The sequence below is a fragment of the Alosa alosa genome, chromosome 19 (assembly GCF_017589495.1).
Source record: "Alosa alosa isolate M-15738 ecotype Scorff River chromosome 19, AALO_Geno_1.1, whole genome shotgun sequence".
Classification (NCBI taxonomy): domain Eukaryota; kingdom Metazoa; phylum Chordata; class Actinopteri; order Clupeiformes; family Clupeidae; genus Alosa; species Alosa alosa.
This window is the reverse complement of record NC_063207.1, coordinates 18,482,165-18,495,882: the sequence shown is the minus strand read 5'-3', so window position 1 is coordinate 18,495,882 and position 13,718 is coordinate 18,482,165. Positions and strand designations below refer to the sequence as shown.

The 13,718-nt window shown below is 45.0% G+C and overlaps 1 protein-coding gene across 3 annotated transcripts in view; it reads right to left on the bottom strand.

The window, feature by feature from the left end:
• ldlrap1b (low density lipoprotein receptor adaptor protein 1b) overlaps positions 1 to 13,718 on the bottom strand; it is a 61,177-nt gene that overhangs the window by 20,708 nt on the left and 26,751 nt on the right. For all 3 annotated transcript variants that reach the window (XM_048227676.1, XM_048227678.1, XM_048227677.1), the window contains exons 2-3: positions 3,538 to 3,680; positions 1,474 to 1,586 (exon numbers count right to left, since the gene is read on the bottom strand). In XM_048227676.1, the coding sequence (XP_048083633.1) occupies positions 1,474 to 1,586; positions 3,538 to 3,680 (256 nt within the window). The remainder of the gene's footprint in view (positions 1 to 1,473; positions 1,587 to 3,537; positions 3,681 to 13,718) is intronic.

The window sequence follows — 13,718 nt, the reverse complement described above, 5'->3', positions numbered from 1 at the left end:
AGTATTCTCAGATTAGGTGGTGGCATCACATAGGGCCTCCACTGGTAAGCCCCTAATCTCACGCTCAATCTCATTTCCTACTCCAAAGTCTTTTAATTCCACACCCTATGAAAAAAAAAAAAACACATAGCACACTCCAACACACACAGACATCGAGAAAGACACACACACATACACGGGTCTCATAGCATCAGATGGCCAGGCCAGCGGAGAGTCTAGGGATTAAAAATAAGGGAGCGTGCAGCGGGGCTTTGTCCCCTCGGCACCCCTGGCGCCTGGTTTCCATGGCAGCCTTCGATTTTCACCCTCACACAGCTGCGACACGTGAGCAGCGTTCCGTCCTGCATGTCCGACATGTGATGTCATCACGGACTGTGTCAGTCCCTCTGCACCACCAGGGCGCGCGCCTGTGTGTGCGTGTGTGTGTGTGTGTGTCGATAGGGTGGCCACTTAACTAATGAGTGATGCTCAGACTAAAGGGTCCAACAGCAGGACCACTAGAGAGAGAGAGAGAAAGAGAGAGTGGGGAGGTTCCCAGCAGCAGTAGGTGCAGTACAGATGCTGTGCACTTGTAGTAGGAACGTGACCAATGGGTAGATTGGATACAGGAAGAACGGAGGGGGTGGGGGTGTAGAACGTGACAAACGTGTCACCGGGCCATCACAACACAGCCACTCCTGTAATTGATCCGTCCATCAAGAGTGTGAGCTGAGGAGGGTCAGGAGGAGAGGGTGTGAGAGGGTGTGTGTGTGTGTGTGTGTAAAGCAGAGGAGGAGCGAAGTGTGTGTGTGTCTGTCTATCATCAGGTGTGGGACGGTGACCTCAATCCCCTGGAAAAATAGATGCATGAGAGACACAGAGCACTCAGTGCACTCTGTGTGTGTGTGTGTATGTGTGTGTGTGTGGTGAGGCCACAAAAGGAAGGCTGTTTTATTGACTCTTCAAAGGGAGATTTAGCGAGACTCCTTTCCCAGTCCTCCCTCTTGTGTTCTATTCCTCCTCTCCTCCTCACGCCACCTGAGACTGACACACTCAGTAAATCTACCTGCACCGTGCTGGGGGAGAGTCCTGCTTGGACACTGGTGTGTGTGTGTGTGTGTGTGTGTGTCCATCCATCCTGATTGTGTGTCTGCACATGCTCACTTTATTACCATGGGAAAATTAAGATAAAGCACTAGGAAGAAACTGTACCACATGGCTGACAAAGATGCATACATGTACACGTGTGTGCGCGCATGTGTGTGTGTGTGAGTGCCCATATCAAGGCAGCTGAGCGTGCACAAAAAAACAGTGGAAAACGGATGTTTCTGGCATCTCCAGGTCTACAAATACACAGTATTCCCATGCACTGAAACAGACAACTGAGAGAAAGACAAAATGACATCACAGGGCTGACACAAACTGGAACACAGACAGTCCCACCCAAAGAGAGCAGTGTGTGTGTGTGTGTGTGTGTGTGTGTGGGGGTCTCACCTGTATATGGAGACATTCTCTATGAGCTGGTTTGAGGCACTGTCGTACAGGATGATTCCTCGTGGGGAGACTACTAACGTCACTTTCTGCAGCTTCTTTCCACTCGCTTTTGCCTGAGGGGAGAAAGTGAGGGAGAGGGAGAGAGAGAGAGAGAGAGAGAGAGAGAGAGAGAGAGAGAGAGAGAGAGAGAGAGAGAGAGAGAGAGAGAGAGAGAGAGAGAGGGGAGGTGCGGAGAAAGAGAGGGAGGGGAGAGGGGAACAGAGAGGAGAGAGACAGAAACTGAATAAACTGGTATGTTTTTGGGAACTGCCAAGTGAACCACTAGAGAGAACTCTGGACTGGCAACAGTAACTTTTATAGAAGCAAACAAAGGGGTGAAAAAATAAAACTCTGATTTCATCCACAAACAGGCAGATACACTGTGGTTCCTAATCTCATATTCTACCCTCAAGGTCAACACTAACACAGATCTTTCACACACATAAAAAAACATACTATGTGTGAGGGGCCGTGTTTGTCTGCTTGTTACCCTGTCGGGAGGCAGCGAGTTTGTTCTCGTGGCCTTGTTCACGCAGCCCAGTCAGCCCCGGGCTGCTCAGACAGGACCACACCCTGCCTGCCGACCAGAGGGGGATAATTATTACTGTCTAAACTAGTACCGTCTCCAACACAAACGTATGCTCACGGAGTTAGAGTGAGTGTGTATCTGCGTGTGTGTGTGTGTGTGTGTGTGTGTGTGTGTGTGTGTGTGTGTGTGTGTGTGAGTGAGTGAGTAAGTGAGGGATGTTTATTACGGTCATGCTGATTCAAGGGCAGGCACTTCCCTCTTTTTAAACAAGCGCACTATGTCTTTAACAAAGGAGGTGGGCCCTGGGCAGGAGGTCAGTCTAGTGGTATTCCAAACAAAAAACAACTCCAAACTGGGCAGACTTTCCACTGGCCAGCGTAGAAAAACGCAGAGAATGAGGCCCACTGCAAGCCCCCCTGCCCCCTGTCCATCAGGAGGGGGACCGGACCAGTAGCTCAAGGGAGGGCTTCTTTAAGCGAGCTGGCGTTGGCAGGCATGTGATGGGGAGTGAGACAGAGTGGCTCCAGCGCTAAGACTGCAAGGACGGAGAGCTGCACGGGAGGAGCAGTGCAACTGGGGAAAAGGGGATTCTGAAGGTTCCCTGGAAAGGTTAAGGTTCTACACAGAACCATTTCCACACAAAGAGCCCTTTGTTGATGAAGTGCACATCTGAAGGGTGCTTCACAGTTGAAATTGATACAGAGGCGAGTTTTAAAATAGCCTGCAGAGGAGCTCTAAAAAAGCCGTTCGAGGGCTAAAAGTAACCATTAAGGTTTCATCTGGGAAGACGAGCCAGAGAGTCATAAAGCACTGTGGAATGTCTCCTTTTTGTATACTACACGCTCTCTAGTGTCTAGGAGCCACAGATGAACATCCAAAGCACTGTACACAAATGGGAGATTTGTTTCAGAGAGGAGGTGAGACAGGATGAAGGACAGTTTTACAACATGGTGCCCAATCACCTTACATGGGCATCCACAAAATATCTGAGCACTCACAGAACATACTCAACTTGATGTTCATCTATTTGTTGAATGAATGTACATCTACAAAAGGCAAACACTTAATGTTACAATATTATAAACATCCACAAATCTGCAGGCAGACCCTCTTTACAGGGGGTTGCCTCACAGGCCAGTGAGATGTTCCATCAGAACTTTGTGTTGATAGAACATATTTTGGGGACACTTGAAATTTTGGAACCAAGAGCAACAATGACAACGTTGGCCACAGACCCAGAGAATAACTGGAGCACCACACATCTACAGTACGCAGTTCTCTGTTGGAATCTGCACAGCTAGTTTCAGCTCCAGCTTTCACAACGTTTTGAATTGGTTTGTAACACATCAATCATTCACACGTAAGTAGACAATACCCCCCCTATGGATGCCCTTAGACTTGCACTGTAGTACAGGTTTGGCTCTGATAGAGCACACAAGGTCACCATTAATCTGCCCGGTGACCTCGCGACACAAACAGGGCAGTGTTGGGCTCACCGTGGCAACAATCCTCTTGACGGCGGCGGCGGACAGCTCCTCGCCCTTGGGCTGCTCGACCAGCGTAACGCCCAGGTACTTCAGCTGGAACACCATCCCCTCCAGCAGAGTCTCCCGTGTGTCCGTCCAATTCTCTGGCAGCTCTGAGCAGAGAGATACATTGACAAAAGATTAATGCCCCATCCTACGATTTTCACATTAACATTAACAACTGGCACCTAAGACACGCAAATATCCATAAAAAAAAAAAGCTTTAGGCCTAAAACAAGGGCTGAATAGGAATGTACCAGGCAGACACAGACTATGTATCCCCATACTCACAATTATACAGAGATTTTAATCTCAAAAGATCTGTTGTTTTGATTCCAGTGTTTGTTACATGAATGCAACACCCTGATATAGGGTACAGGTACGCACAGCCATACGCTCACATAAGGATTAGGTGAGGAGGAAGAGGAGGGGGACAAAAGCACCTGTTTTATCACTCACTTTCCCAGAGGCTCAAGGACACACACACACACACACACACACACACACACACATATGTTTCCATCACTGAACTCAAATGACCCCTGTCCTTCATTCAATGTCATAAAACAGGAAAACATCATTATCAACCGAGAACACTCTCCCTACCCGACTGGGCTCTGAAGGCCCACACACACACACACAGAAAAAACAGATGAGAAAAACAGATGCAACACCTCTAGCCATCAGATAGTGCCAAAACACTTAGGTCAGTGTGCCAGATGGGGAGGTCCTCTCCAAGATCAACATCGGTTAAGCGGTGCCGCCACATACCTCCTTTTAATCTACATCAGGAGCTATGGGCTGGGAGCATGCAGCATATTTCACATTCCATTAAAAGATGGTCAGATTGGTGTGTGTGTGTGTGTGTGTGTGTGTGTGTGTGTGTGTAAGAGAAAGAGAGCTATTTAAAAAAAAAGAGCGTGTGGCTGAGAGAGAGAGGACCATTAAAAAGACTCCTGGCGATTTACAGTCCTTGTTCCTGGTGATGGTAAAATCCCTCCCGAGAGCGGTCACTTTCATAGGAGAGCAGCAGCTAACGAGCTTCCCAGCTGAGATGTAGGGGTCACCGAGTCATCTCCTGCCCTGCACACCTGCGGCCTCAGTCCGTAATTCAACCATGCAGCAAGCCATTTCAAGTTCAAGGACAGACCCTTTCTAGAGGTGTCTGATAACAGACTGGGCAATTAATTAGGCTACACATTAACACAATTTTTAAGATTAGGAGATGGAACTAATGAACCAAATCATCCAGCTTTCTATGTGTAGGGCATTGGACCTTACTAAACCTCCAAACTTTCCACTTATTCAATTATGAAGTTAATAAGCAGCCTTAGATATGACCTGTAACTGAAGACATAATACATTACTGTAGATAACAGTAAACCAGTTTTAAAAAATCCCTTGAACAGTATGTAGGGACAAACGCCTGACATTACGATGATCATTTCAAAGACAGCACTGTGCCAGTAAAGAGTGAGGATTTTGATCTCCACTGTGCAGGGTATCTGCACATTTTCCAAGTGCATATTTAAAGACTTTTAAGACCTTTTCAAGACATCTAAATGGAAAAATTAAGACTATACCACGACAAAAAGATACATACGACAACTTAAAACTGTTTTATGCAATAGTTTTTTAACCCCCCTACTAATTTTAACCCCCACCCCATTTTGGATGTCTACAGAAGTTACCACATATATTTTGGTGAAAGAAAAATAATTGTGTGTATACCTTCACAGCTATAAATGCCCAATTTTAGGATCTGGGTTGCTTGCTTTTGAAGCTGGCTGTACATATCTGGTTGTGCTTACTGGCTGAGGCTGACTGTTCTTCACCTGTGTCTGTAGTAGCCTAGGCTACTTGCCAAAGACATGTGCACTGGACTGGATTCCCTTCAATATTCCACGACTTTACATTTTGCATACCTAAGTATACCTCATCTAAACCAACCAAAGCTTGACTGAAACATTGTAAAACCATTGACAAGAGACAGGTCCTCCTCGGATCCTGCTGAAAACTGCTGGTTTCATCTCAAACACGCACGTATTATGAACGCACATTTTTTTTATGTAGCCAGTCGCCGACATAAAAAAAAACATGCAGCTATATTTCACAACTTTTGCGAAGTAGGCCTACTGGGAAAGGCTGGCAAGCAAGCTGTTGACAGATATTACAGGTATTATAACGTATACATATATTTTCTTCCCTAGGCTAGGCCAGCAACACACGCTGGAAAGATGCAAACAGATCAACTTAACATGTACAGCATTTCCTCCTGATTGCGAAAACGTTTGTTTTCTTTTTCTCTCAGTCCGTGGTTCCTTCCTTCGCAGCAAATTATCAGACGAGTGACAGAAGCACTGCGCATAATTTGAACAGCAGTCTTCGCGTCCATAGTTCGTGAAACCATGATTCCCAGCGCAACTCCAAAAAGGACAAATGAGCGTCCGGCTTATGGCTGCGCCGGACAGGGCTTTTAAAATCCATAGGCTATGTCCTGCCTAAATTCCAACGTATGGCCACCCTATCGCTAACTGGCTTACCAACTCTTTCTCCCGCTCATTCTACCACTCACGTAGGCTACCTGCGTATCGCTCAGGCCTCGGCTACACCACGAAAACGTCAGGCATATTTGTACATATTATTACCGTTTTCACACCTTTAACCACACCATGAAAAATACAATTGCGTTTTAAATACACGAAAAACCGGATGGAGACATTTCACTCGCTTGCGGTCCCATATGCAAATTTAATACCTCCCTTTCAAAAATTCAAGACATCCCAGACAATTTAAGACTTTTTTAGGCCTTAAAAACCAAAAGTTGTATTTAAGACTTTTTAAGGATCCGCGGGAACCCTAGTGATACACTGGACTTTCAGAGTGACCGGAGAAGCCCTTTGGTCCAGTACAGCCCAGGGTCTGTGGTCTCGTGGCTTCTTGGCCTAATGTGTGGGGTGGGGGTCAATGGCTCTGCCGAGTCCGGCCATTTCTGTGTGGATCACCCTGGGGAGCTGAAACCGACAGCCCACAAGCAGAGGAGCCAGCAGCCTTTGGACTGCTTATGGGAGGGGAAACCACAACCAGATAAGCAGGGCTATCAGTCATCTCTCTGCATTCCAGCACAAACTGGACCAAACCATTTTCACCAAGCCAGCAGCAATCAGCCAGGCAGATCCAAGCAGGATGGTGAACATCCTGACACACACAGGGATGCTACATCACGGTCTCAAAGTTATAATAAACAGAGTTGACCCAAAATAACGATTATAATAGTAACACCAGGCATTTGGTCCAACTGTCCATCTGAATGATTTCTCCTCCACATAGCCTTCACCAGTTTGGGTTGGTTGTTGTTGTTGCCAGGCAATATCTCAGATCAGGTTTCATTGAGCTTGAGGAATATCTTAGCTGAGAAGAGTATGGTCAGTCCGATTTCAGAAAACTGGTGCAAGATTGATCCAGTGCTTTAAAAGATGAATTCAACCACTTGTGACGTCCTTCCCACCCAAAATGAATCCTGCGAGTGAGCGGCCAGACCACAGGGAATGCAGTGAAATATTGGGGGTTGGACACGTTAGCGTTTTGGAGTTAATGAACGATAAACCCCAACAACAGCCTTCCCATTCACAGCCAACTGTAGAATATTTAAATGCAGAGTGAAGTTGTGTCCTAAAAGCACAAAAGCACTTTACAGCTGATAAACCCCTTCTGTTTACAGGAAAAAAAAAAAAAATCAATGCATCTTAAAATGTGTGCCCACTAACAGGAGAGAGAATGAGTTGGCAAAAACAGTGCGAATGAGAAAGACCAAGAAAGAGAGAGAGTGAAAGAGGGGACCGGAAGGAAGGATGAAAAGGGGATGTGAGAGAGAGAACATTGACTCAATGCCAGATTTAAAATAGTGTGTTCAGCAGTAATTGGCGCTTGTTGTTTTCCTGGGACTCGTGATGCTTCTTGACCGGGGCTGCTCGTATTACAGCCCACTGCACACACCCTCAACTCGTATACCATCATCCAATCTGCTCAGCACAATCACCTGGCCTGTGTCCAGACTCAAACACACACACACACACACCTCACTTAAAGACAATCATCCTGACCTGAACAACAAACTGGCCAATCTCCAAACCACTCATCCCTTGCCTGACCACACACTCACAGTGGACATTGAGTTATCCATAATGCTTGTAATCATGAGCCGGCCAGTCACCAACCATCCAGACCCACACTCTACTCTCCAAATGACCGTTCAATCCCATTCTCTCTCTCCCCACCCCACCTACCCCCACAGCACTCTTGCTCTTAAACCTCCAACCCTAATGACCAGACAATTCTCTAGCCTCACAACCGCTGCCACCCCCACTCGCCCCATTCCAACCCACACACACAGACACACGCATTTAGCCGGCCCATTTGAAGGGAATTAGCATGGGTGCTTTTAATGGACTGGACAAGCATGGCGTCTCTAACGACCTGCAACTGGGTTCCATCCAACGTCCATCACACTAAACGGGGGGAAAACCAGGGCAGGGCCAAAGCCTGAATGGGACTCCAGTCTCTGCACCAATCGTTAAAGGTCAGAGGTCAAACTGCAAGCCAAGCTTACCACTTAGTCCATGCCTCACTTGACTCTTTGCCCACCTCTGCTCATCACATAACATGCCTTGACATTCAGCCACCGCAAAACATCAGTTGAAGCTGATCAAATGCCCCTGCCGTTTGACTATGCTCATTTGGAACGTCCTTTGTTTGTGGGAGTGCTGTTCTCCATCATGATGTATTACTTCATATTTAATCATTTGTGAAGCACTTTGGGTTAACCCTGATACGTACAATGTGCTATATGTAAATTGAATTGACTTGGCTACTTACATAGTAAGTTGGTGTTATTGAGAAAAACATGATTCTACAAGCTTTGTGATGGGTTGCTCTTAGATTTACATTAGGGTGTTTTCACACTTCCCTTTCAGGATTCCAAACAAACTCAGATCGATGACTATTTTTGTGCATATGTGAACACGCCAACCAAACTCAGACCCCTCTAAAGCGAACCGATCTGAGCCCACGCACCTCGAGAGGTAGTCACATTGTTCACCATTTTTCATGATGTGCCAGGCTCCATCAAACTCTTTTTGCATGTAGAAAACATAGGAGTAGCCTACATACTGAGCAGTGTAGTTAACAGGCTGCTGTTCCCTTTTGATTTTGGACATGAGCTAAAGTTGGACATAGCAACAGTAACCAGGTGGAGCGGGCCTACCACTGAATTAGACAGTGTGACTGACTGGTGTGTTGACTGACAGTCCAAAAGGATATTTTCAATAACTTAAGATCAAAATTCATTCTGAAAATATATTATCATATGTATATTTCAGGAAAAAAAAAATTATGAAACAAAATCACCAAAATCCTTTTTTGTTTTGGTCCACTTTCTGGTCCCCTTTTAGTGGACTGAGTTGGGTTCTTTTAATAGGCACTATATGTGGAAAAACACTTTAAACTGATTACTGTCAAACCAGACACCAAACTTGTCAGTGTGAAAACACTGAAGTGCACTCAGGCGGAAGAACACAAAATGAGACATGGCTTTGATCTACTATAGTTACCTTATATTATGGAATAAACTCCACTGAAAACTATAGACACTCCTTTGAGTGTTCCAAGATATCAGGACTGACAGCCGTTATTCATACTCAGTAACTCTAACGGTGATGGGGTTTGACATGGCTTGTTCTCCAGGACACTGTATCTAGAACAGTAAATCCTCTCCTTACATGGCTTGTTCTCCAAGACACTGTATCTAGAACAGTAAATCCTCTCCTTACATGGCTTGTTCTCCAGGACACTGTCTCTAGAACAGTAAATCCTCTCCTTACATGGCTTGTTCTCCAGGACACTGTATCTAGAACAGTAAATCCTCTCCTTACATGGCTTGTTCTCCAGGACACTGTATCTAGAACAGTAAATCCTCTCCTTACATGGCTTGTTCTCCAGGACACTGTATCTAGAACAGTAAATCCTCTCTCTCTCTTTTCCCATTGCAGCGCCTCTCCCTCTTCTCTTTTCCCACATACATGCAGAGAGCCTAAGTGTAGGCGTTTGACTAAAATCCCAGTGGGCTGACAAGGAGTTAGGAGCTGGATGATCATGGTAGAAATAAATAGGACTAAATGAGGCTTTGCAAGAACACCGAAGAGTTTATATATAGTTCCAGATGTGCAAAGGCTTTTAAACCATCTGCAGTTACTCTACTCTGTGTTGTAGTCCTTAAGAACTGTGGGAATTCTGCCAACTCTGGCAGTGGTGGTTGAGCGGGTGAAAATCTAGCCACACTACAGGTATGCTTTCTAGCTACGGGCTTGGTGACGGGCTGTGATGTGCGAGGGCTAAGTGGTGGCCGTGTGCCTGCACTTCAAAGGCTTCGCTGCCTCACCGCAGCAGACAGTGCAAGCTGGGGCCGCAGCCCAGGGGCATGATGGGAGGAGGGTGAGCTGATGGAGGGACACAGCTGCTGTGGCAACCGGCGGGCGCGAGGCTTTGGAGTGCACAGTGTGAACTTCAAAGCCAAGCGTGGCTAATAGGGCTAATCAAACAGCTCTTGGTTGCACACGAACACACGAGAACACAAGGAAGGAATCACACACACACACACACACACACACCACACACACAAACACACAGGTTAAAATTCAAGGTCCAGGGGTGATGCAATCATGTGAGCGGAACAGGTGCTTTTGTGACCTCATTCCCACTGCAGAGCTTGTGTCTTGTGTACATCTTAAACTCCACTTGTCAATAACTGAACCACTCCACAGAGCAATAATGTATTGATGTGTGTATGTGTATGTGCATGATTGCTCTTGTACATATGTGCATGTATGCGTGCAAGTATGAGAGTGAGAATGAGTGTGAGATAGGTCTGGGACAACGCGTCGACGTAATCGATGACGTCGACGCAAAAAATATGTCGACGCAAAATATGAGCGTCGATTCGTCAAGCATAACATGTGCTGCTAAATATTTTTCATTTTACACCTTCAGTGTTTTCCATACGTTGACTAATCTGTGGCTGGGCACCACGAAATCAAAACCGGCCACCACACATTGATGTTCTATGTTGTAGTCCTACTAAATTAAAGATAAGATAATTTCATTGAGCTGCACTTTTTACTCACACAGCCTTTCCTCGCCCCGCCCGCTCTCTCTCGTAACGAGCCCACTGCTCCTCCTCTGCATGAGCATTTTACAAATTATTTTGGCAGATTTTTTGGCAGAAAGTTTCGGGACACTCCACTGACCACTCACACTCATTTACGGACCTCTAAACCCAGCAATCTAGCGCCACCAACAGGTCAAAATCTAATACAGTGACGAAGCCGCCAAACAGGAAGTGGACTAACATCACCGTGACGCTTTGAGTTAACATAACAAAACTCGATACCATTAGTCAGGACACTGTCCCAAATCACTCACAGCAATTTTCATGCATATACATTGAACACTCTAGCGCCACCACCAGTTCAATGCTGGACATGCCTTCATGCGCTTGATCCTTGACTCTTTTGTCTGATTTTCACAATTCAAGTAGCGTCTGAATCTATGGACCATCCCGAGTTCATCGACCCCTATCCCGTCACTTTCCACCATATTGGACCTCCGCCATATTGGACTTAGTCCAAACTCTACGAAAAGTTTCAGCGGTTACAAATTTCCTCCGATTTTCACAGAACTTGGCGGAGATGATCTTCAGACCGAGCCGCACAAACGATACTTGTCAGATTTTTGAATTTCAAGTTTATTTGCCCGTGACAGCCAATCACACATGGCGACGATGCCGATTAACAGGAAGTGGGCTAACATCTCGGCTACGCTTTAATGTATGAAGTCCAAACTTGGTATAGGGACTTGGTATCGGATTTTGAGGACGCACTAGGAAATTGGCATCATTTGGCCTCTATAGGGGGCGCTGCAATACAGGAAGTGAGCTTGTATCAGGTACAAAGTCCAAACTTGGTAAAGGACATGTTACCTGATTATGATGACGCCCTAGGAAATTGGCATCATTTGGCCTCTATAGGTGGCGCTGTAATACAGGAAGTGAACTTGTATCTCAGCAACGCTTTGATGTATGAAGCCCAAACTTAATACAGAGACAAAGTAGCTGATTGTGAGGACATGCAAGGAAAGTGGTCTCATTTGGCCTCTAGGGGTGCTGTAATAGACAAATTGAGCTCAAATCTCAGCAACTCTTTGGTGTATGAAGTCCAGGGACACGGTAGCTGATTCTGAGAACGCACAAGGACATTGGTGTAATTTGCGCCTCTAGGGGCACTATAACAAAGGAAATTAGCTTATTTCTCGGCCATTCTTTATCCAATTGCAATCAAACTTGTTGTGAGTGCTTGCTCATGCCATGGCAACTCCATTCCTGCTATAGCGCACTGCTTGGCCCCCACATTGCTGCTTGCAGCTATATTTCAAAATTGTTGTTGCCACATAAAAGCACTGCATAGAACCAGAGGTGGAAAGTAACGAAATACATTTACTCACGTTACTGTATTGAGTAGTTTTTCTGTGTATTTTGTATTTAAGTAGTTTATAAAATCGGTATTTTACTTAATTACATTTTGAGTGAAGTATTGTACTTCGCTACATAAAAAATCCCATCCGTTACTTGAGTAAAAAAAAAAAAGTTAAGACTAACGAAAACAGAAAGGGAGAGAAAAGAAATCGCGCCCTAAACCACTAGCCTAGTGATAATGATCAGCATGTAGCCTACAACAGGACATGAATCAAGCTGGCGCCATGCAGTCTTTCTGAAAGTGATGGAGCTGGAGATGGATCATGAGATGCATCAGATTACATGTGTAGCCTAACCTATGAAAGTGTATTTTCCGCTATTTCAATGGGTTGTCTCAGTTTGTTTTAGCACTAATGATAGCGGAGATATTCAAGCAAACACCATGGGATTTCGTGTTATGACGTTTGTGCTCACCTTTCTTTGGAAAGAAGTTTATTAGCAGTTGTTTCCCCTCATTTTGATGTCTCTCTTTTTAGTAACCTGACTTGGCTTTCTTGGAGAAAGACATTGCACCAGCAGCACAACAATTAGCGGTCCACTACTAGCGATGCTCAACAAAATAAACAAAAGACTACATTATGAATCGTGCAGGCGGACTAAACCATCTAGCTCTTTAGCAAGGGAGAGTGAGAGTGACCTTAGACAGTTTTCACAATTTTTTGTATGTGTTTTGTATACAAAATCCAGTCAGTCAAACTTTAAATTTCGTCTGACATTTAATTTGGAAGTTAAAATATTCAGGTAAAATACACACACACACACACACACACACATTTTTTTTTTCCAGTTATTAGCTTTAACTTCCAGTGAGTCTATTCAAAAATGTCACCACATATTAGCCTATATTAACACACATATAAAAAATCCAAACATAAGAGTTATGTGTATTGACAAAGTGGAATTACACGGGGAAAAAGTATTGAATTTAACTGAATTGGCTGCCTTCAAGTCTTTCTGGAGCTTTCTCCGAGTGGTCCTTGGCTCTTGGAATTGACTATCCTTCTGACTCCCTGGTCAGAAATATTGCGAGGAGATCCTGCATGGCAGTGATGTTTCTTCCACTTGCAGATAATGGCTCTCATGCTGCTTCTGAAGATTCTGAAGTTTTGAAATGCATCTGTAACCAGTTTCATTGATATGTTTTGCAACAATAAGGTTGCAAAGGTCTTGGGAGAGCTTTTTGCTTTTATCTATCATGAAATGTTTCTTGGGTGACACCTTGGTAAAGAAAAACCTTTTTATAGCCCATCAATATACTAACCAAGCTTATATTAATTTGCACAGATAGAAAGGATAACTACTCTAACTACTTACAGATTCAAGCTCAATCCTTCCCTTTCCTTGACTTAGTGCTTTTTCTTGTTCAATACTTTTTCCCTGTGTTATTCCACTTCATTACACATGACTCTACTTATGGAGTTGTTTGGAGTTATTACTAATGCCTGGTGAAAATGTTGTACCCCCGTATTCCACTTTTCAAGGGCCCTCTCCTCCATTGGGGCCCTATACTTCCCACTCTTCCCCCCCAGTTCGACGCCCTTGCTGATGCTGAACCTTCTGCTCGTTT